General features: G+C 39.1%; 2 protein-coding genes across 5 annotated transcripts; one reads left to right on the forward strand and one right to left on the reverse strand.

Moving 5' to 3' along the window:
* Positions 1 to 141: 141 nt before the first annotated feature.
* On the reverse strand, positions 142 to 21,092 carry Ret (Ret oncogene). Of its 4 annotated transcripts, none has more exons than XM_070283536.1 (7): positions 20,874 to 21,092; positions 15,568 to 16,010; positions 5,096 to 5,874; positions 3,130 to 3,295; positions 1,354 to 3,062; positions 1,055 to 1,195; positions 142 to 990 (listed from the first exon to the last, which is right to left on the reverse strand). In XM_070283536.1, exons 2-7 carry the CDS (start codon positions 15,644 to 15,646, stop codon positions 142 to 144), a joined length of 3,723 nt encoding a protein of 1,240 aa, XP_070139637.1. In that variant the 5' UTR covers positions 15,647 to 16,010; positions 20,874 to 21,092. The 4 variants fall into 4 exon arrangements, with proteins under 4 accessions (XP_070139637.1, XP_070139638.1, XP_017032083.1 ...); XM_070283537.1 differs by lacking the exon at positions 20,874 to 21,092 and adding an exon at positions 17,821 to 17,913; XM_017176594.2 differs by lacking the exon at positions 20,874 to 21,092 and adding an exon at positions 17,764 to 17,901 and having other exon boundaries at positions 5,096 to 5,871.
* cona (corona) lies at positions 10,971 to 12,728 on the forward strand. The gene is made up of 5 exons (XM_017176598.3): positions 10,971 to 11,147; positions 11,526 to 11,603; positions 11,674 to 11,973; positions 12,037 to 12,212; positions 12,289 to 12,728. The coding sequence occupies exons 1-5, from the start codon at positions 11,034 to 11,036 to the stop codon at positions 12,332 to 12,334; spliced, it is 714 nt and encodes a 237-aa protein (XP_017032087.1). The 5' UTR covers positions 10,971 to 11,033; the 3' UTR covers positions 12,335 to 12,728.
* Positions 21,093 to 21,548: the final 456 nt, after the last annotated feature.

Consider the following 21,548-nt stretch of genomic DNA (forward strand, 5'->3'; position numbering starts at 1 on the left):
GGCATCGGAATAAAGCTATGAGACTAAATTGATTAAACTAAAACTAATCAACAAACATTTTGAACTGAAAAGCAGGCGCAGATGAAAAGGAAATTCAATTAAAGTGGAAACTATACAAGGTCAGGCCTCGGAAAGTACTTCCTAGACAGCCTCCGCTCCTAGCTGTTCTGTTAATCCTGTTTCCGCTGTCTCTTTAAGGTTCAGCAAGCTGGAAAACCGAAAAGATATAGTCTTGGACAGATGCTTCTCAAAGTCCCTGCTGTCCAGGTTGTCGGGTATAAGGCTCCGGTTGGTCATATCCAAATAAGAACGACCCCGCTTAACGGGCACCGAATAGTGCGGCAAGGCGGTGGCCCCATTGCTCATGTTGCTGTAGCTGGGTGAGCAGCAACTGGACTTGCGTATGTTCAAAGGGAATCTCATATCGTTTTCGTAACGCAGGACCTGCTCCTTGGCAGTGGCATCGATTAGGGGACGTGGTAAATCGTAGCCTGGAGGAACAATTGAGGGCGCTGGCATCTCCGATTCCGATTGGTCATAGCTAGTACCTTGGTCATGGATATCGTAGGCTATCTTGGGCGGACACCAAAGGTGATCCAAACACTCTGGTTCTCCCAAGTCCGAGGAACTCATCAAAGCAGACTCATCCCCACAGTAGAGAGGATTTGAGACGGCATTCGTCTCCAGATCAATGTACTTGGCATTGTTTCCTAGCAGCTTCTCAAACTCGGCGGCCAGGTACTTGAACGAAGGCCGGGCATTGGGCTCATCCGCCCAGCAGGTCCGTGCTATGGAGTACACCGCCTCCGAGCAGTTCTCTGGTCGTTCCATTCGATATCCTGTTTTTAGCAGGGACCAAAGATTCTGTGGCGGAATGCCAGGATAGGGTGAGGCTCCCAAAGTTATCACTTCCCAGCAGAGTACGCCAAAAGACCAGACATCTGATTTGCTGGTGTAGACGTGATCAGCCAGGGATTCAGGTGCCATCCACTGGAAATGGAAGGGGGATTATTTTTACAGTTTTTGTGGGAATAGAATTTTTAATAGCATTTACCTTTACAGGCACACGATCCCTTGAACGCTTTAAGTAGGCATCATCCTCGTATACATCTCTGGTCAGGCCAAAATCAGAGATCTTGCATATCTTGCCATCGGCCAAGAGAACATTCCTGGCGGCCAAATCACGATGAACCAACTATGAATAATAAAAAGATACAAAATTTAAATTTTTAATAAAGAGAAGGGTACTTGATGAAGGTTGTTTCTTTCCAAAAATTTCAGAAATCGTAAGGCGTTACGCATTTTATTCCTAAATGAATTTAATAATTAATCTTTGGTTTTAATCTTAATTACCTTCAGCTCTGTAAGGTAGGCCATTCCCTTGCAGATTTGCCAGGCAAAAGTGAGCACCATCTTTACGTTGACAGGCTCTACGCCATCGGCGAAATCCACGCCGGCACACTCAATTTTCCGGCTGAGACGGAGGTAGCTCCTCAAGGATCCATATCGCGCATACTCAATGATCAGAAGTGGTGCCTCCGAGGACTGATTGCAGGCACCCATCAGCTTGATGACATTTGGATGCGAGACCTCCTGCAGGAGCTGAAACTCTGAGAGCAAGGCCATGTACTCCACAGAGTTGGCGCCCTTCTTGAGCATCTTCACGGCCACCGTGGTGACTCCATTCAGACCAGCAATATCGGTGGCATAGCCCTTTAGGACCTGCCCGAATTCTCCCTCTCCAAGGACAGTGTCCAGCTGGAGCTTGTCCCTGGGGAACTCCCACTTGGCATCGCCGCTCTCGAACTTGAAACCACCTTGGAGCGGCATCAGGGGCAGATCTCCGTCACAGGGCTCGGGCAGGGAGAGCTTGCCATTAGGAATCATCGATTCCTTGCCCAGCCGCCGCTTAAGCATTTTCCTCTGGGCAATAAGCAGGGCGAGAAGCAGCAGAACGAAGACCATGGGACAGCTAATAACGAAGAACATGCAGGAGCGATCGCACTCAAAGCCGGCTACGTTAAGTACACCCAGAAGCAGGGGATCCTGCAGGGATTGCGGTGCGTCTCCCAAGCCACCTCCTCTCCTCTCTAGCACAGGTTCCGCCGGATCTGTTTCGTTCTTTCGCTTGCGCGGCTTCTTGGCTTTGGGTTCCGCATCCAAAGGAGCGCAGGAGCACTTGCCATTGTCCTCGCAGAAGCAGGTTCCCGATCCGCTGTAGATGCCCAACTTGTTGTCGTTACTTATCTGGGCGCCCATTAAGTTATCTTGCGAAGTACAGTCCTGGGGACAGGCCATAGGGTTTAGTTCCTCCAAGGGATCACAAACGTGATCAGGACAGTGTAGGGCCTCGGGCACACACGATCCAAACTTGGTGCTAAACATGGCGGCATGGGAGCCACGCCACTCACACGATCCTCCGCTGGTGGCTAGGCCGCAAAAGCGGATGCACTGCGACTGGTACTTGACTTGGGCGCAGGTCTGTGATCCTGATTTGATCTTTAGATCACAGCTGGTGTTATCCGGTCTTCCATGGATGAGGTGTACGTTGATCACACGGACATGGGACAGTCGCTCCTTGTCTATCCAGGTAACGTTAAGAAAGTATATCGTCTCGGGGGCCTCTTCCAAAGCCTTGGGATTCTTCACATAGATAATGCCCGATGTCTGGGTAATGCCAAAAGCTCCACTTCGATCTTCCACGATATCGAATCGAATAGAGCGGGATCGCATAAGCTGCTGGAAGCTCTCCGGCTGGGTAACTCGGTAGTAGGACGAGGCTGTTCGAAAGACAGACACATCCTTCTCGTAATCCACGGATACCGGACCCCGGGATCTTCCGCCGCCGAAATCATTATCGAAGCGTTGCTGTTGCTTTAAGGGAAGCGCCTGGGGTAACTCTTCGCGATCTGTCGCGTGGAGATTCTCCAGGTTTATGTGGTAGCAAATGTAGGCCGTGGCAGACATGGGCTCATTGTGGGTCACAATGGTGAGGTCCCGGGCCTCCAGGGATACGCAGTAGGGGGTTTCACGGAGCATTCCGCTGCGAACAAAGTGGAGTTCTGGAAAAGGGGAATATATATGATATATTCTATATATTTATTCCCTAAAGAATTTTTTAATACTTACGACAGCTAACAATAGTGTGCGGCCTGCCCGTGTGATCCGCCTCGTAGGCGTGGCAAACCGGATGAAAGAGACCATATGAATCATTGTGAACCGCATAGACCAAGTGGGCATTCGCCGCCAGCGTGTCCTTGTCCACATAGATGACTTTCTCACCTGCCGCCATGCTCTAGAAGAAGGGGAAGGGCACAAATTAGAGGTTGCTTCATTAGCATTTACTGACCACCGCTAATTAAATTCCACTTGGCACCTTGGCCACCCCATGGCAAATTGCAGCACGCTGCCCTCCAAGGATGCGCTCTTGGTGATTAGCATTTTCATTTGTGCACAAGGTCAGGCTGGGGTTTCACACAACCTGCAGGGACCTGACATTCCCCACCCAATGGAGGAGGAGGAGAACCAACCCAAAAACCCTTTTAATGCATCCCCGGGGCAAAGGTCATTAGCAAGGTGTCTGTGGCGGAGTTAGGCTTAAGTTGGGAATGGTGGGTCAAGTTAAGGTAGGAAGGACATTGTATTTGGATAATAATTGGGTTGATGTAAACCTCTCAAGTGAATATATTGTGTTAGGAACTGAGAAAGGACTAAATCTATGGGGAATATTATTGTTACTAACTTTTAATTAAAATAAGTAATTAGGGTTTCGGGTTGGACTATTTTATTCAGCCTTTTCAATTAGAAAATTTATTAGAATGAGTTTTTCTGATTTAAATCCATTAAAAAGGGGCCCAAAAGTATGCATAACAACTTTTGCTCAGCGTTTAAATTAATTTCAAATATCCTATATTTTTTCTAGCTTTAATTTCCTAGATAAAACCATTAACTATCTGAATTTGTGTATCTCCAATCTAATAGCTGACAAACCCAGCTCCCAGCCACACCTCATGGCAACAGGCTTTTGTTCAGTTTATTATATGGACTTGGAATTGTCGCCATGTATTTCCACGAAATAAAATAAAATGTACATTATTGTGGCTACATAATTTGAATGTAGCGCAATTTGTAATGGTCGGACTTTAGTGCAGAACCAATTACTCCATTTGTATGAAGGAGGAGGTGCAGACGTACTATCTGCAGCCTGGACTGACACAGTTCGCCAGATCCTTGGGGATAGGCTTGGCTTGTTTCGGACACGACAACATAATTTACTCCAGTGGCAACTTTAAGGGATCTCCCCCGCTGAAGTCACTTGGCGCAGCGAGTTCGTCCTCTTTGTGTTCCAGCCACAGCTACGGCTCGTGCTCCAACTCCTGCTCCAACTCTTGGTCCTTTTCCATTCCCTTCCTGTCTGTCATGCTCCAATCATAAAAGCCCATAAACGTTACGCGTTTTTAATGGCAACATATGAGCGGCAGAGCTGGGGGCGAGCTGGAGTCGGAAGGAAGTCGCGGTTGTGGCCAACTTTAACTATTAGGCGGTGCGGGCTCAACCCCCAAAGATGTGGTCGGACCCAGACGTGGTAATGGCCAAATAATGGCAGGGTGACCGGAGTTGAGACTTCCTTTTGATGGGGTTTTCTAATGCACTCACACAAAATTTGGGATTTATTTTAGATATTTAAATATTAAATAATAACAGGTTTATTTTTTGAATATAATTTAAATTCCTAATAACATTTTAGGCAAATTTAATATTTTCTAGCATAGCCTTTAGCCTTTTCTAATTTGTATTTTTATTTTCAAAATGAAAAATACTTTCCAAAATTGGTTTTAAAATTCCTAAGACCAAATGACACAACGGTTAATATTTAAGAGGATTAAAATAATAAAACTTTCTATGAGTGCACCTGCCTTGGTTGCGTGTCAAGGGGGCGTTCATCATGGACGAATTCAATAAGCCCGCACCCAGTGAGCGACCAGACAGCCGGCAGACGAATGTCTGGGCAGGGTCTGCCCCGTCTTCCCTTCCCTGCGAATCCTCATCCCCCAGAAGCCCCTCGAATATCACTCAAAAATCTCACAAAACTCACCTCTTGAAAGTAGGGCTGATCCAGGTAGAAATCGAACCGGGAGTCGCTCTCCTGCAACTTGGGTCCGTTGTCATTCCGATCGAGTAATTTGATATCGAAGCTGCGCGTGAATTTCCTCTGTTCCCGCGCGGATAGCTTCACCGTGCAGGTGATTCCCACCTGCAGCTGTCCTGCCCTTGCATTCAAGCCATTTAACTCGTCATGATCCAGGGGCATTCTCGTGTATAGACGATTCTGCTTTAATGCAAAGTGAGAGCTGCCAGCGGTCAGGGTGTAATCCAGGGAGACTTGTGGACACAGGTATTTGGCGGCCCGCGAGTTTAGGGCACCGATAAGCACGGGTTCAAAGGAGTCTCGCCGGCGAAACTGACCCTGCGACTCGGCCACACTATAATTGGCTCGGCTCCAGAAGCAAATGTGCTCCAGCTCGGAGCAGTAATCCTCCAGGGATTGCGGCACTACCTCCAGCGTGAGGTGTGATATGGGTAGCAGCTCGTGATCCGGCTGATCTCGAGGAAAAGCGGTCACCACATATTGAGTGCTCACATTCAGAGGCTTGTAATCAGTTCGCATATATATCTCCCCGGACGAGCTATTGATCCGAAGCAGACCATTATCCTCCAGACTGTAGATGTAGTCACTGGCCAGGCGATTGCTGGCCATTCGCCGCACTTGGAACTGGGCCAGCGGGATCTTGGAGAAGATGCTTTCCGATTCCTCGTTGATGGGTAGATTGAATTTCACTGACGTGCTGGGAAAGTAAACATCGACGGCGGCTGCTGTGGGAAAATGAGAGGAAAAATTCGAGAAAATCAGAGGGTTGGAAAAATCCAGTTAATGTCCCGATGGCGTCATGTTGGGGGGTTGGGGCTAAAGTGGGTGAAGTGTTTGGGTTAGTGGTGCTGCCACAAGTGGTTGCCACAATTGACCCACTCAGTGGAAGTAGAGGCGGCTTTTCGATTCCATTTGAGGATTGATATTCATATCCTGAACAAACTAGTCAGTGGTTTGAGGTTCATTTGTTGAAAAAATTGAGATATAAAAGTAAAAGACAAAGAAATATTTAACAACAATTTATTTAAATTAAAAAGCCTCTTTGCTTTAAAGTTTATTAACGAACTTGGGAATTTAACTGAAATATTATAAATAGTACTTTTTACAGTTTATTATAAAATTCCTTGAATATATTTAAGCAAAAATTTCCACAAATTCCCAAGACTTTATCCAAACCACAGTGCCTACCCCTCCACATAAAATATATATCCATTCCCAAGGGTTGGTATCACTTTTTGGGGTTTGTTTGCCCATCATCATCATCAGCATCAGAGGAGGGCTAGCGACACACGCTCGACAGTCGTCATCAAATCCAATCAAACGATTTAGTTTAATAAGTCCGAGTTGACCTTAATAGGGAGACAAAGAGTTGGCCGCCCAACACCCCATCTAACAGGGCGTATGCGTAATTCGATAAGATATTCCCATCCTAATGACACACGATTGTGTTGTGTGGTCGGTCGGTCGGTCGTGTGTTTGCATACGAGTCAGAGTCCAAAACAAGCGATAAATAAATATAATACAGATATTAGTTATTAGCATATGGGTTATCAAAATGACGCCTGTTCCCTCCTCTGTCTCTGTTTTCTCCTTTGGATCTATATATATTGTTACCATCTGAACATTGGAGTGTCGGCGTCATCAAGTTGCGTATTGATTTTGTGATAGCGATAAGGTCGGGTTTTTTTTTTGTTTGGCGGAAAAAATACAACCCCAAGCATAATTGGTTACAAATTTTCGCCCCTTGTCGCTTGTGTAGTTAGGTCTTACGCCCAATTTTATGCCACACGATGTGGAGCAAACGAACTCTTGTAATGTTATGGTTTCAATAAGTGGGGAGTGGGGGATGTTATGGCCTTAATAGGTTGAATAGATAGAAATTAAACGCATTGAAGTTCAACTGATTTATGTCGAGGGGGAAGTTAATATATTTATCAAATTATGTTTGGTAGAGAGTTGTATGTCATTATTCTTATCGAGGTTATTAACTGTTTAAATAAGAGTTATAAATAGTTGGGTTTGATGTTAAATAATGTGAGGAATGAGAAGGGAAAGGATTCGTAAATCTAAATAATAGTAAAGTAAAGTAAAATAATTTAATTTAATTTAAAAACAAAAAGGAAAGTTGAGCCGTTTTCCGAAAGAACTCCTACTTCATTCTACTTAACAAATATTCTTGAAAACTTCTTTCTTTCTCCTAACGTACCATAATTATATTTATTTTCCATGACTGCCATTTTCTAAGGACATGCAAACCCCTTTCAGTTTTCCTTTAATCTCTGTTTACAAATCTTTTTTAATTCTTCCCCATTATTTAAAAACAAAGTGTGATATGTGTGCACCAGAATCGTTGCCTTGGAGCCATTTTCCCTATATACTTCTATGGTGAAGCACTTGGTACTTAATCAGGGGCCAACGTTTCAACCATAAACAGGACTGGCGCCATCGTTTGCTGGGAATCAGCTAAGGATGAGAGCTGGCATAATCCTGTTAGGGATTCAAGTTTCTCCACACTTTCCTCCTCCACAAGTCACACGCATATTTTACCAAGAACGCTGACAGCATTAATATATTTTTTGTGGGTGGCTAGGTCCCTCGAGGGGCGCCAAAAAACACGCATTTAAAATGTCATTATAAATGCGCGCGTGTGTGCCTGATCTACATATTTTATCAGCATTTTTCGCATGCCTGAGCGTCAGCAATTGTAATGAACACATTTTATTATTTATAATGTGTACTATAAGCCAAAGGCCATATCAAGGAGGACTAACCAGGAAATTTCCCAATCCCACACTCTTTTTTTTTTTTTTTTTTTTTTTTGTTCAGTTGGAGGGTGGAGTGTGCTGTGTTTGGTTACCTCTTGAAAGCTTGGCCATAATTATGACAGGCATTTAGTGTGGATGGTTGGCGGTGGGTCGGAGGTATCCAATTAGCGGCTTTTTATTCATTTATTCCAACTGTTTACATTTCCCTCTATGCCGGGTGTGAGGTGTGAGGCTTGATTTGGTGGGGAGCAATCACTTTATTTTAGTGGAGGTCCCTCACTTGGTATTTTTGTGAAGTTCCTGGTTGCCAATTGAGTTGAGAATTCAGTGTCTGAATTAAGGATATTGGAGGAATTTCAATCTAATGTAGAATTTTGGGTGAAACATGGTTATGAAATTGGATATCATCTTTCTTTAAGAAAGTTTGGCAGAGTTTTAGAATTAGGTATTTTAGAATTTGTAGTTACTTTAAGCTCGAAACCAATATTAATTCTTCGATTTAAAATTAATTTATAATTCAGCTAAGAACTTCAACTAAGTGTTAAATCCTTTTTATCTGCCCCTTATTAATCCTCTTCCACCGATTTGTTTCAATCAGTTCTTGATTTGAGCTTAACTTGACCTCCATAATCCCAAGGGTCTGTCTGTCTTAAAAGCCCATAAAAAATCGAGCAGGTGAGTGGGGTTAAACGGGTGTTTAAAAACCTCCAAACCACCCTTAAAACCGCTGATCAACAGTCAACAACCGTTAAAAGGACGAACAGAAAAAAAAGTAAACTGGGAAGGACTAAGACTATTACGTTATCTATTAGGCAGACAATTAAAAAGCCAGCGAATGGCGCATTAAAAACTCAAAGCGATGAAGTTGGTAAAACATGGCCTTAAAAATGGGGGAGAAACAGGATAAAACTGGGATAGACTATCCCTGAGGGTGACTGGACTTCAAGGGAGTTGATACAGTTAAAAAAATGAAGGGAAGCGATTATATTTCCAAAATTAAAATATTTATATTCATACGATGTTTTTGATATATTTTCTAGGATAATTAAGCTTTAAATAATTTGGCATAAAGTGTTTTAAATTTGTTTAAAACTAAGAAAGATTCGTAGAGTTCATTGAGGAAGGCAAATTGAATATCCAAGACAAGGCAGATTAGAGAACAATTTTTAAATGTTTTTAGCAACTTAAAATACTCCATCAAACAGTTCGTTTAAACTAACCATAGAAATAAAAGGTTTTCCTAAATTTAAGTTAGTTAACCACATTTTTTCTCTGTGCCAAAGAAGCGCTAATGACAGCGGCACTGTCAACAATTGATGGGCGGCGACTCGGTCTCTGGCATGGCCATTAGTTGGGCCCGTGTACCTGAACTTGGTGGCCATTGGCCCGGGCAGGTAAGGTATGGCTAGGTAACTGAGACTCGAAACTCAAACTCGGCGAATCGGGGCGCGGCCTTTGGATGAAATGTCAACTAGTTTCGCATAAACTAATTAATCTCCTCCAATTAATTGACTTGCCATCGAATTAGGTCGTCAGTTTGCCTGTTTACAGTTCACTTTGGGGTTTATTGTCCTTGTTATGGGATGACTCATTTTTTGCTTTTTTTTGTTTTCTAATTTCGTGTTTTCCAGCATCCGGACTCACATTATATATTTGTCTACAGCTGCGTAATGAAAACTTTGTCTTTGTCAGGGTTTTCTTTTTTGTGCTAGGTTTTCCCAGCTCATTGTTCTTTTCATTACTCATACGTCGTGTGGGCCAGACGTGCTTTTTCTATTTTCCTTGGCACCGGCACTGCAATTGTGTCTGTGGTGCTGTAGCACTTTTTTCCTGTGTTTCTTTAGGAAACATTGGCATTGGTCTCTGTCGGTGGTTATTGCCAGGATTTGGTTTATTAAATAAGTATTTCCCCCAGTGCCTTGCCACTTTCACTGAACGATCCAAGTGCGCAGACAAAGTGTCTTGAATGTTTTCTGCATTTCCTGTCTCTGTCCATGAAATATTTTCTCTTTGTCCGAGAGCCAAAGTAAATTGAATTCAAAGCAAGTAACAGCACAAACCAAAGAGTTTTAAATGCTCTTTTTATGAAAGGAAATTATAAAAAAAATAAACTTAAATAGACTATAAGGTTTTTAAAAATATTTATATAAGCTAAAGATACTGTATCAGTATTTTTATTAATTTATATGCAAATAAAAATAATGTTGAAAGTTTCTCATTTAAATTGAGACTTGTATTTATGTTTTTAATATTTTTTTAAAATGTAGTTAATAAACAGATTATGAGTAAACCCAGAAATTTCTCAGAAGTTGTGTCCAGCTAGCCATGCACCCTTCCTTAAGGGCATCTCTGACTCAAAGAAACAATTTGTTGTTATCGATTTAAATGTAATTTTCATTTAAAGTATGGTTTTTCCTTTTTCTTTAGTCCTAGCACAAAGAAGTGCACAGTCACAGCACAAAAAGAACATTGAGAAAGAGCAACATGGAAGGAAATTGCGAAATAATCGCAGACTAGAAGTCACCAAAGCGAACTTCAAAGACTTTGTCTTGGAGTCTCTAGGGACGAGTGACGCTCCTGTTCAAGTTACTAGAACTAAAACCACTAACCAGAAATTAGTGACATTTAGTGACACTCGGCGTGCCGGAGATGGATTGCTTATTTAACTAATTGCGGTTGCCAGTGAGTTTGAAAACATTTTCGCGAGTCCAAATGCATTTGTCAAAGTCAAAGCTTCTTAAAATGTATGCTAATTAATGCTAATTAATAGAGGTTATAATTAGTCAAGGTGCCTATTAAAAGGAATTTAGCTTTAATGCTAGCAAGGCCTTTATTTTGAAAGGAGAAGATGACAGCAGTACTAAGAGAGAATATACATTTTAGCTTTTTATACATTTATCCTGATTCGTTTTAAAAAAGAATAAAGTTGGATAAAGTTTCAAAGTTATGGAATTTTTAGCGATATGGCCAAAATTTGTGAGTGGCATTGTACAACACTTCTTGGGCCAACACTAAATGTATCGATCGCGAATTGTATGTATCGCGAATTCTGTTTTTTTCTGTCGGCATCCTTTGCTATAATTTACTTAATATAAAAAATTCCAAAACTTACAACAACCATGCCTAAAAAACGCACCAACTTGGAAAATATCCAGGAGAATCCTGAGGAGCAGGAAATCCGCTTGGACGATGAAATGTTTGTAGAATACGTAAAACAGAACTTGGCCACAATGGTAAGTAAAATGGGCATTTCCCGCGAAAATTCCGAGTGTAACCTGCATCCGAGTGTAACCTGAACACCGATACTGCGCAGCAGCGGAGCTGGATGAATCTGTTGCCTCTGATTTCGGCTATATAATGAATTCCAAAGTTACTGAATTTTCAGCGTTATTGCCAAAAATAGTGACTTATTGGCATTATGCAACACTGCTTGTGCCTCTTTGGCAACACTAAATGTATCGATAAGCTCCTTCACCAATCGCTTTCTTGAACCGACTGATCGGCGTCCTTTGTTACTTATTATTATCTAAATACAGAAAATATACATTTTGTGAATACCAAAACTAACAATAACCATGTCTAAAAAACGCACAAACTTGGAAAATATACAGGAAACTCCAAAGGAGCAGGAACTTCGCTTGGACCATGAAATGTTTGTAGAATACTTGAAAAAGAACCTGGCCATAGTGGTAAGTAAAATGAGCAGTTTCTGCGAAAATTCCGTGTGTAACCTGCACTTCCGTTTTGCCGCTGCTGCAGAACGCCGATACTGCGCAGAAGGCAGCGGAGCTGGAGAGGCTCCAGAAGGTAAAGAAGCAACTGCTGGACTATAATTACGGCTGCGTTTCGACTGCCAGCGAGGATCCTTACCCCGAAAAAGAGAATCTGTTGCCTAGCCTCAATCAGGTGAATTCAAAGGCCGAGGAACTGGTGGGACAACTCGGGGAACTGCTCGGTGCCAAATGCAACGTGCACCAGGCCTATGACGAGCACTGCCAAGAGGTCAAAAGTGTCACGGCGGAGCAATTGAAGACTCGCTACGATCAGTACTCCACTATGGTATGTAGGGAGCACCCTCTTCACCACTCGTGCAAAGCCTGAAAATGATCTATTTAATTCTAGAAAGACGCAGACCTAGGAAAAGCCATCGACGAAGCGAAGGAGTCTATGCAGGAAACACTGGACAAGACGGCTGCCAAAAAGTCGGAGCTGGCCAACAAGAAAAAGGAGCATCAAGCCAAGCACTCCGCCATGATGAAGGAGATTGAAACGTTGAATCATGTCGAGCAGGATGCCATGTAAGGCTATTATTATTTTAAGTTACTTAACATTTCTTCAATTTCTTTAACTTTTTTTCATTTTATTTCTAAACAGTGAACGGCTGGAGCAATTGAGGCTGAAAGAGGCTCTAGGCAACTAAGAGCCTTCCGATTAGAAGCTTATTTGTGTTTTCTAAGGAATTCCTCCATATAAATAATCATTCTTTACCACTGAAGGTATTTCATGCTGGTATAAGAACCGCCAGAACGCAAAGTTCCAGCCAATTTTTATGTTTCAGTTAAAATATTATACGAAATATGTTGTGTTTTTAGTTTAACATTAATATTTTTAGTGAAAATACAGAAGTTACCACGATTAACAATTTTTATGAAGTACTTTAAATCAGAAATCAAAGTATTGTAATGTCAATTACTTATTCTAAAAGCAGAAAATCTAAGTTTTGAAAAACAATGTTTATTTTACGGTCATTTTTTAACAAGCTTCATGTAAAAATTGTTCACGTATTTAATCTTTCTGAAAATAAATAAACGAAATAATTTCAAGACCATAAAAATGTATTAAAGTAAAAGTAAAAGTTGGTAGTTTTAACTTAATTTTAATTTAAACTTAGCTTCCTCTCTTGTTTATAATTATTTCATTAGCTTTCCCATTACAAAATATTTCTTTAAATAAAGAAAACTATAACTTTAAAACTTTAAAAATAATTACTTTGGTATTTCAGCTTTAAAAATTTCTTAATTGAATTAATTTTCCCATAAGGATATACTATTCTTATGTAAATACTTGTTGGCTCCATCAGTAAACCGAAAACCTATAAAAAGAAATCTGTATAAGTAAAATGCAGATTGCAGTCTCCCAAGCTCAAGGAGCTGAATGGGAATGCATTATAAACCCGATTTCTTAAGCTGAATCATGCTACTATTTCTGGGATCTGGCAAATAGTAAAAAAAGTAAGAATTCTGGGCGTGACAAATAGAGACAGACAGTGGCAGAGACGGAGACAGATCTCATAACTGCGAATTGCTTTTCGTTTTGCCATTACTTTATACATTTTTTTATATATTTTGTTATGCAAAGTACCCTACAAGACGAAGGCGCTAACCAACAACCTTGGCTGTCTTGTGATAAATGTGTCAAGCTCGCTCATAAATCTAACCATGTGTGCGGGAAATATGAAATACTTTGCAAAAGTTTTGTGGCACCTAAAGTGATTTAAGATTGGATATAAAATTTAAGACATTTCAATAGGAAATGGAGTACAAATTGGCTGGGAATTAAAGGAGTTTGAAGTGGTTGAAGAAGCTTTTTTAAAAATATAAAGTTTATAATGTAAATAGCTCAAAACCGTTTTGATTTATTCTTTTTCACTACCAATTAAGTCATTAAGATTGTTGACTTTAAACACATGTTACTCAGCACCTATATTTATAGCATTTACTATATTTTCCATATAGATTTTTATGTTCAGATTTACTGGCCAAACTGAAAGCCTGCCATTAAACAAAACACTTTAATTGAAGTCATGAAACAGCCGGCGGCTGCTGCTGAGTGCAAAAAAGACACTGCAAGCGAACTTTGAAGGCAATCATAAAATAAAAATACAAATAAAGTCAACGGAGGCACACACCTATTGACTTAATTGATTGCACATAAATTCATGAATTTCAGGCGGCGACAACGACAGCTGCTGGCCGGCGTATTTCAACACCTTTGACCCGCCCGGTGACTGATACTGGTTACCGGGTGAAGGAAGGCGCGTTGCATTCAACTTGACAGGGACAAAGTGCTCCTCCGAGTGTCAGCTGTGCGGGAATGGTGAGGCAGGCAGGGAGCAAGTCATCCCCCGAAAAAAAATTTGATATGTCTTTTGCAACGTGATGAAATAATTTTTTGGGCGTGTGCTGGCCCAGCACGTCATGCACTGAGGGTTAAAATAGGGGTTTTCTTAGTATCAGGGATTAGGAATAATCCTAATTTAATATAAAGTTATTATAGGAAACTTTATGAAAATGATTTTAAAGAGGTAATGGAGAGAGGAATTAATAATATACAAAATATTATAATTCCCAAGTATTTTGTTCCACAATTAAATGGTCCTCTACATTATGACTGTTTTCTGATTAATATTTAATATTTAGCAAAATAAATGAAAGAGGTTTTATTAAAATTATTATAATTTAAACAATACTTCTATGAACTTTTCTAATTTTTAAGATTTTCGAAGAGATTCCAACAATCTCCTCTTGATTTTTTCTCAATACATTATCTACATTGGACTTTGATGGAGCGCCTCTGGGGAACTGTCGGTAGTCCAGTCCATCACCGTCATTCTGTCAGTCAGTAATTCAGTTGTTGGGCCCACGAAACATATCGCTTACCAGCAAGCTTGTCGGGCCGTCAGTTCACACCTGTGTCCGTTGAAACCTTGTGGGCCTCGTAGAACTCCGATGGCATATAATTATAATTAAAACCGAAGCTAAGCTAAGACCAACCAGTGCAGCATGGAGCACATAAAAGAGCACCGAACGAGCGTTGGAAAAAAAGGGGTCATAAAAGGGGGTTCCCACTTCATTACTCCATATCTTCAGTTGCATTCCCACGAGGCGACTGTTTGAGTTCAAGTTATCTGCGGGATTTGTGCACCGCCACTCGATGCAAATTAGTGTAATTGCCTTTTATGAGCTCTTTATTTGCTAAAGAAACCAGGTGAAACGCCTAGGGGGAGGCTAACTCAACACTGATAAATCAATTGAAAGTGAAAGGAATTGAGTTAATCAAACAATTAAAGTTGAAATTGGTTTCAGTTAGGTGATAATTTATTTTTGGGTGTTAAATTAAGAGAAATGCTTTACTTGCAGTTTAGTAAAAAAACGAAGTTTTTTTGCCAGTATATTTTCTGAGTATATTGCCAAAAAAGATTAAAATTGCAGTTATATCTTTTTAAGAAGCACGTACTTTTTGGCACATTTTTACTATTCACCGACATTGTAAAACTTTAGAGGATTTTAAGTGTTTAAGTGCTTTGTGCTAATAAAAAACTTTTATTGTTAAATTGCGGTGTTTAAAAATTGCAATTACTGACACAAAAAAAAAGAGGGAATAAACTAATATAAATCCTGATATATCAAAGTTAGTTTGAAAATATTAATTTGAATTTTACACTGCCTTACAAGCCTTTTTAAATAAATATTAACAATTATTCTCATTGCTGAAGCAGCATAAATTCAATTCCCAAATTGTCTTGTGATCAAACACAATTCCACGAGAATTACTCAATCCACTCATTGTGTGTGTGTTATATTTTTCGGAATCGTTACTTCATAATTAAAATTATTTGTACACTTTGAAATTGTTTTTTGTTGCCTTACTCACCCGCACAGTTGTGTTGTTGTTGAAGCTGCACGGCAATTGTGAAAAAAGTCACAAGAATAACGGTAATTGAAACCGCCATTTCAGATCAGCTTTTGTAAATATTACTGTTATCGTTGTTGTTGTTGTTGTTGGAAAAAGTCTGTTGATGTCTTTTTGCCACTTTTCTTCCTTCTCGCTCACTCGTGCAATTGTTAATTATGGTGTTGGGGCTGTAGTTTCTTGCGATGTTGTTGTTGTCTCACCACGCACATTACATATTTGCACATTTTTAACGCTTTTTTATGGTCTTTTGTTACTTCTTAATGGTTTCTGTTTCTGTTTGTTTTCTTTTTTTATTTTGTTTGCTTTATTATATTTTTTGTTTTTGTTGTTCAGTGTTTGTTTTCTTTTTTATTTTCCAATGTTGTTGGCAATTAGCCACGTTCGGTTCGTGAACTTAATTACTTTCAGATCACAAATTGATAAGAGCAGCATTTATCAATTAATGTGCGAAATGTGCCAAAGCAGAGCAGAAAATATGAAAAAAATTAAAGAACAATATGTTACACAGGGAAAATAATTATTAATAGGTATAAATAACTTCAAACTAGAAATTTTAGTCTTAAAATAAGTAATTTATTAAATTCTTAAAGTTTAAAGTATCTTATAACCTTAATCATAAAAATCCTTAATTATTTCTCTCTGTGTCTCAATGGAACAAAAACCAAACAAGTATCCAACGACTCTTTTTTTTTTTTTTTGAGGGCTCCTCTGTTATTAATAAAACTAATTTTTATTGATAGCGGCGCCCACACTCCCGTTCGTCACTTAACAAATATAATTTATCAGTCGCTTAATGCCGCACAAAATTCTCAAGAGCCGCGGCGGCGTCTACGAATTCTGATTATTGCAATTCAAAATGAGCTTCGATTTTGATTTCCTTTTTTGGGATTACAATATTATTGATATTGTTATTAAATGGTTTTTTCGGATTGCTATTTTTGGCCAGCGCCAGGTGAGGGGCTTATTGTATTTGCCATTGATTTTGTTTTGGATTCTTTTCCGCACACTTTTTGGTTCCATGGGGTGTCTAAAGCCCTCGGGCTTGGTGTGTTATTTTTATACCCTTGCAGGGTATTATAATTTCAGTCAGAAGTTTGCAACGCAGTGAAGGAGACCTTTCCGACCCTATAAAGTATATATATTCTTGATCAGCATCAACAGCCGAGTCGATCTAGCCATGTCCGTCTGTCCGTCTGTCCGTCTGTCCGTCTGTCCATCTGTCCGTCTGTCTGTTTCTACGCAAACTAGTCCCTCAGTTTTAAAGCTATCTGAATGAAACTTTGCATATAGTCTTCTATATGCTCTCACTGCTATATATGTCGGAACGGGCCGGATCGGACGACTATATCATATAGCTGCCATACAAATGTTCGATATATTTTTAGAAAAAAAATTATAACTTTGCTGTTTTTCAACATTTTTGCACCATTTTTTAGATATGGCCACTCTATATTATTTAAGAATTTTGGTAAAAATTTTATGAAAATCGGACGACTATATCTTATAGCTGCCATAGGAACGATCGGGAAATTAATCGAAAAAAAATTATAACTTCGTTGTTTTTCAACGTATTTTCATCTACTTTAAGTTATAAGCTTTTTTTATTATTCTAGAATTTTGGTATAAATTTTATAAAAATCGGACAACTATATCATATAGCTGCCATAGAAGCGATCGGCAAATGTATAAAATATGTAAAGCTGGGAATGTAAAACTGTAACTGTCAAACTGTAAACATAATAAGTATAGGTAAAATGTAATGAAACTCTGTTTTGTGAGTGTTTTCAGCATTTAAATCTATAATATAAACATCGAAACCAATCTGCAAGGGTATAAAAACTTCGGCGTGCCGAAGTTAGCATCCTTTCTTGTTATTTATTGTTATTAATCGCATTTTTTTGCCAATTCATTTTATGTCGAATCGCCTTTGCGTTGGCTCAATTGGTTTTTAAATGGAATAATTTAATTAAATTATTTGGGCAAGTAATTTTTTGGCTGTCTGAAAGATTACTTCATTTTGTGTTTGGTTTTTGTATTAGAAAAAGTTTATTCGTTTTTGTGAGACTGGGTTTTTAATTAAGAAATTTAATAGGGAAATATGAGAAAAAGATGTGAAATGTTTAAGGCTGTGAAGATTATTATAAGAATCCATACAATATTCAGACTTTAGTATATTGCTTATAGATAAAGATATTTTATATTTAACAAAACCTTAAGAATTTGCTTTTTATTTTTTAATAATTTGTAAATACAAATTAAATTTTATATAATCCCCAACTCTGTGAACAGTTTACTAAACAGTTTGACTTAAATTTCAAGGATGATCAACAAAATAACCAAGCTTCAGTTAACGCTCTTTAATTGTACCCAAAAACCCGACAGCTCAGCTAATTTGTTTACTTTAACTAAAAAAACATATATATATATAAAAAAGAAGAAAAAAGAATAGAAAAATGCTTTAGCCAAAAAACTAACGAATTCTATGCAAGTACCAAGGCAAACACACTCGATGGGGAGGACGTGCCCTGAAAAGAGCAGCCACAAAGTGGAAGTACGTGTACCCTACACTTCTTCGTGGAGTACTCCACTCCATGGCACTCCACTTGGTATGTGGTGTGCGGTGTGTGTAGGTACTGTGTGTGGTATACAGCGGTGCACGGCAGGTGTGATAAAAAGAACCCGAAAGAGACAATTGCGGCGTGAATTACTCGCTGGCCCAGGGTACGGAATGGAATGGCAATGGAAGATAGCACGCATAATTCAAACGAGCCCCAAAGTCAAACAACGTGATAAGCAATTCACATACACTGTGCAAAAATATCGAAGCTAATTAAGGGAGCTCAATTACACTTATGGTAGATAGGGGTGGGGGTGAATATCGATATTACAAAAGAAAAAAGAGATAAATAAATTAAAAAACATTTAAAAATTAAATATCTAAAATATATAAGTCTAGGAAGTATTTTTAGAAAATAAAAAATAAAACAGAAACATTTTTAACTTCAGTAAAATCCACAATCAATGTTTCTAATATCCGTATCTTCCTTCTAAGTTTTCTCCTACACTCCGTATTATTTTTTTAAATATTTTTCTCCGTGCTGCCAACGACCGATAGACCAACTGACTGACTGTCGGACTGTCTGCCAGTCCAAGTGTCCGCTGTCTACTTTCCGTTCCCCAGTCCCCTGTCCCAGTCTCTGAGTTTGACTTTTGAGTCTGAGCTCTTCAGCACCTGAGCACTTTAAAGTTCAAATCTTTTGACACACTGGGAGCTCAGTCGGCGGATGCTAATGACACACGACTGACACAAAGAGGCTTTGCAGCGAAACACACAATCCGCACTACACTTTGCTATATAAACTACACACGTACATATATATTTACTATACGGTGGGAAGCCAAAAGAGCCAAACTGGTTGCCAATTCGAGGGAGTTTGAAAGGCCTTCGCTGGGAAGGCTGGCTGTGCTTTCCAATTAAAGGTTGAGTCGCGACCCAGGCGATCCCCGCCGCACTTTTAAGGTGCGTCGTCTGCCGGCCGCCTGTTGTCTCTGTTCCTGCGCCAAAAAAGGCAATTGCCATATGAAACTTATAGCATTTCTTTATGCCTAACGACCAACGTCGAACCGACGACCGCAAGAGTCAAAGTACGACTGCGGAGGTTCTTCAGTGTCAGTGACTGCCCCCCAATGGGTTTCGCAGCACTGCGATAAATGGGTTTATATTGATTAATAAAATTTTGTTTGGGAGGTAATAAATAATAATTATTCCCATGAGGAGGTGCCAAAGCCTTGTTTAATGTAAAAAATCTCAATAATATTTATAAAATTATGTTGTGATTAAGATCATAATTAATTTTGCCTACTTTTAGACACTATTATAAATTATTTTAAATCTCAAGTTTATTTCGTAAATATATAATCAATACAAAGGGACAACATTTAATAAAAAAAATTAAAAAATATAAACAACAAATTAAACAGTTTGCATAAAATAGGAATATTTAAAAAAATACTTTACAAATTATTTATAATTATTCTGTTGCTCTAGTTAAAATTAAATAAAGATTTACTTAGCTTACGTTTACAATATATTTATTTTATTTATTTTTTATTTCTTTGTCATAATTTGGTTTTTGTTCTGATTAATCTTTTATTAAAAGAGGTTCCGTGTGAGAAGAAAATAAGCAAATATTTCCCAATTCCGAGTTCAAGGTATATTGGCAATTAAAAAGGGTCAGTGACTGCCCCCCAATGTTTTCTCACTACACTGTAACAAAAGGCTTGTATAATTTTATTCTGCTTAAAAACATTTGTCTATACAACTCAAAATACTATTTCGTTTAAATCAATCAAATGTAACTCAAGAATTTCAGTTTAAAGATAAATATAAACTAATTTAAAGAGACGAACTTGGCTTCTAATATCTAAAATATTTTTAAACGTTTAAAACTGAAATTGTTAATCATTTTCTGGACTAATATGTATTATATTTTTCGCTCACTGTGTGCCTGAGCTCGACTCTGTGTGTTTCTTTTTCATTCTCAGTCATTGGCAAATTGGAAAAGAATGCGAGTGTAGCATCAATAATTTCGGCCTGCGAGCTTAGAGTTCTTGTTTGCTTTCCACGAAAAAGGGTTCAGGAATGCCTGAAATTCAGTCGAAGCTGTCAAGGTGGCGTATGCGTGATGTTACCACTGAGCCAGAACAAACGAAAACCAATAAAAAACCATAACAAACAGTCTCTAATTGATCTTATTGTTCGAGTTTTTAGACCTGAGTACTTGTATAGCAATTTGTAATATGTAAATGAATCGTTCGATAGTTGTTATTTGCATATGTATTCAATTAATCTTCTGTCATCTAAGTAATTAAAAATACATAGTTTTTAATTACAATTATATATTAATAGCGATAAATATCTACATTTTAATCAGTAAGTTTCCACCTGTGCTAGTGACAGAGTCGTAAAGCCGTCAACTTTGGCATTTTGTATTAATTGATGAATGTTGTTTGGGTTTTAAGTTGGCTTAAATAGTTGTCTAGTTGGGAGATTAAATTATAATAAATATATTTCTAATATTAATTTAATTATAGAATTTATAAGCAAAAGATTGGAATGTTATTTTTCAGGTTTCTTTTTAAATTAACTATATTAAACCTAAATTTTTAAATTAAACAATATAATATTAAATATTTCACTTGATAAAGTTCTATTATTACTTTGTTTTATTTAAAATATTTTTCTCCACTTCATAAATCTTTACCTATGGTTATTTTTCTCTCCAATAACCTGCAGTTATTTGTATTCACAAATTGTCGAGTTGTCTAATCCGAGGAAAACACGCACAGTGCTAAATCTCAATTATATCCCCGCTGCCGATCTACACGATTTTCGTATTGAGTTGTCAGTGCCACCAGACGTGAGGATATTGCCTGCTTTTGGAAAATCCCAATCTGGAAAATCTGGCCATAGTTTGCACAAATAAATTGCAGTTTTTGCAACATGCAACTCGCAAAACACAACGTAAACACGATCTTGATTTTCCGAGCCGCAATTTATGGATGTCTTGCAGCTGCGGCTTTAAAGATTTTCGCAGACTCCTTAATTGTCGTATGGTTGCGGCTCCGAAATGACAGCCGGGGCTATTTATGGGACAGTTTAACTAGGCAATTAATTAGCCACCTTTTGCGCGTTGCTTTTTTTATTTTTTGGGTAGCTTTTCCGCGAAAACACACACCGGCACCGGGACCGGCACCGACTCTGACTGACTGTGGGAAATCGCTGAGCCACCGAGAGACCAACCGAACCGCTTCGCACGCGCTCCGTTCGAAAAATGAAACCGAAACCGGCAGCCGGCGACTCCAAAGCCGCAGAAAGCCACGAAATCGTACTGGAACTTCTCCGAATGTCGCTGTGGCTGCCGTACATGTTGCTGCTG

The sequence above is a fragment of the Drosophila kikkawai genome, chromosome 2L, assembly GCF_030179895.1.
Source record: "Drosophila kikkawai strain 14028-0561.14 chromosome 2L, DkikHiC1v2, whole genome shotgun sequence".
Classification (NCBI taxonomy): domain Eukaryota; kingdom Metazoa; phylum Arthropoda; class Insecta; order Diptera; family Drosophilidae; genus Drosophila; species Drosophila kikkawai.

Coding starts and splice junctions, on each gene's coding strand:
- cona (XM_017176598.3), top strand. CDS start 11,034: ATGCCTAAAAAACGCACCAACTTGGAAAATATCCAGGAGAATCCTGAG. Junction 11,974..12,036: donor ACGATCAGTACTCCACTATG/GTATGTAGGGAG, acceptor ATTTAATTCTAG/AAAGACGCAGACCTAGGAAA. Junction 12,213..12,288: donor CATGTCGAGCAGGATGCCAT/GTAAGGCTATTA, acceptor ATTTCTAAACAG/TGAACGGCTGGAGCAATTGA.
- Ret (XM_070283536.1), bottom strand. CDS start 15,646: ATGGCGGTTTCAATTACCGTTATTCTTGTGACTTTTTTCACAATTGCC. Junction 3,296..5,095: donor ATCAGCCCTACTTTCAAGAG/GTGAGTTTTGTG, acceptor CCCTTCTTCTAG/AGCATGGCGGCAGGTGAGAA. Junction 1,196..1,353: donor CCTACCTTACAGAGCTGAAG/GTAATTAAGATT, acceptor TATTATTCATAG/TTGGTTCATCGTGATTTGGC.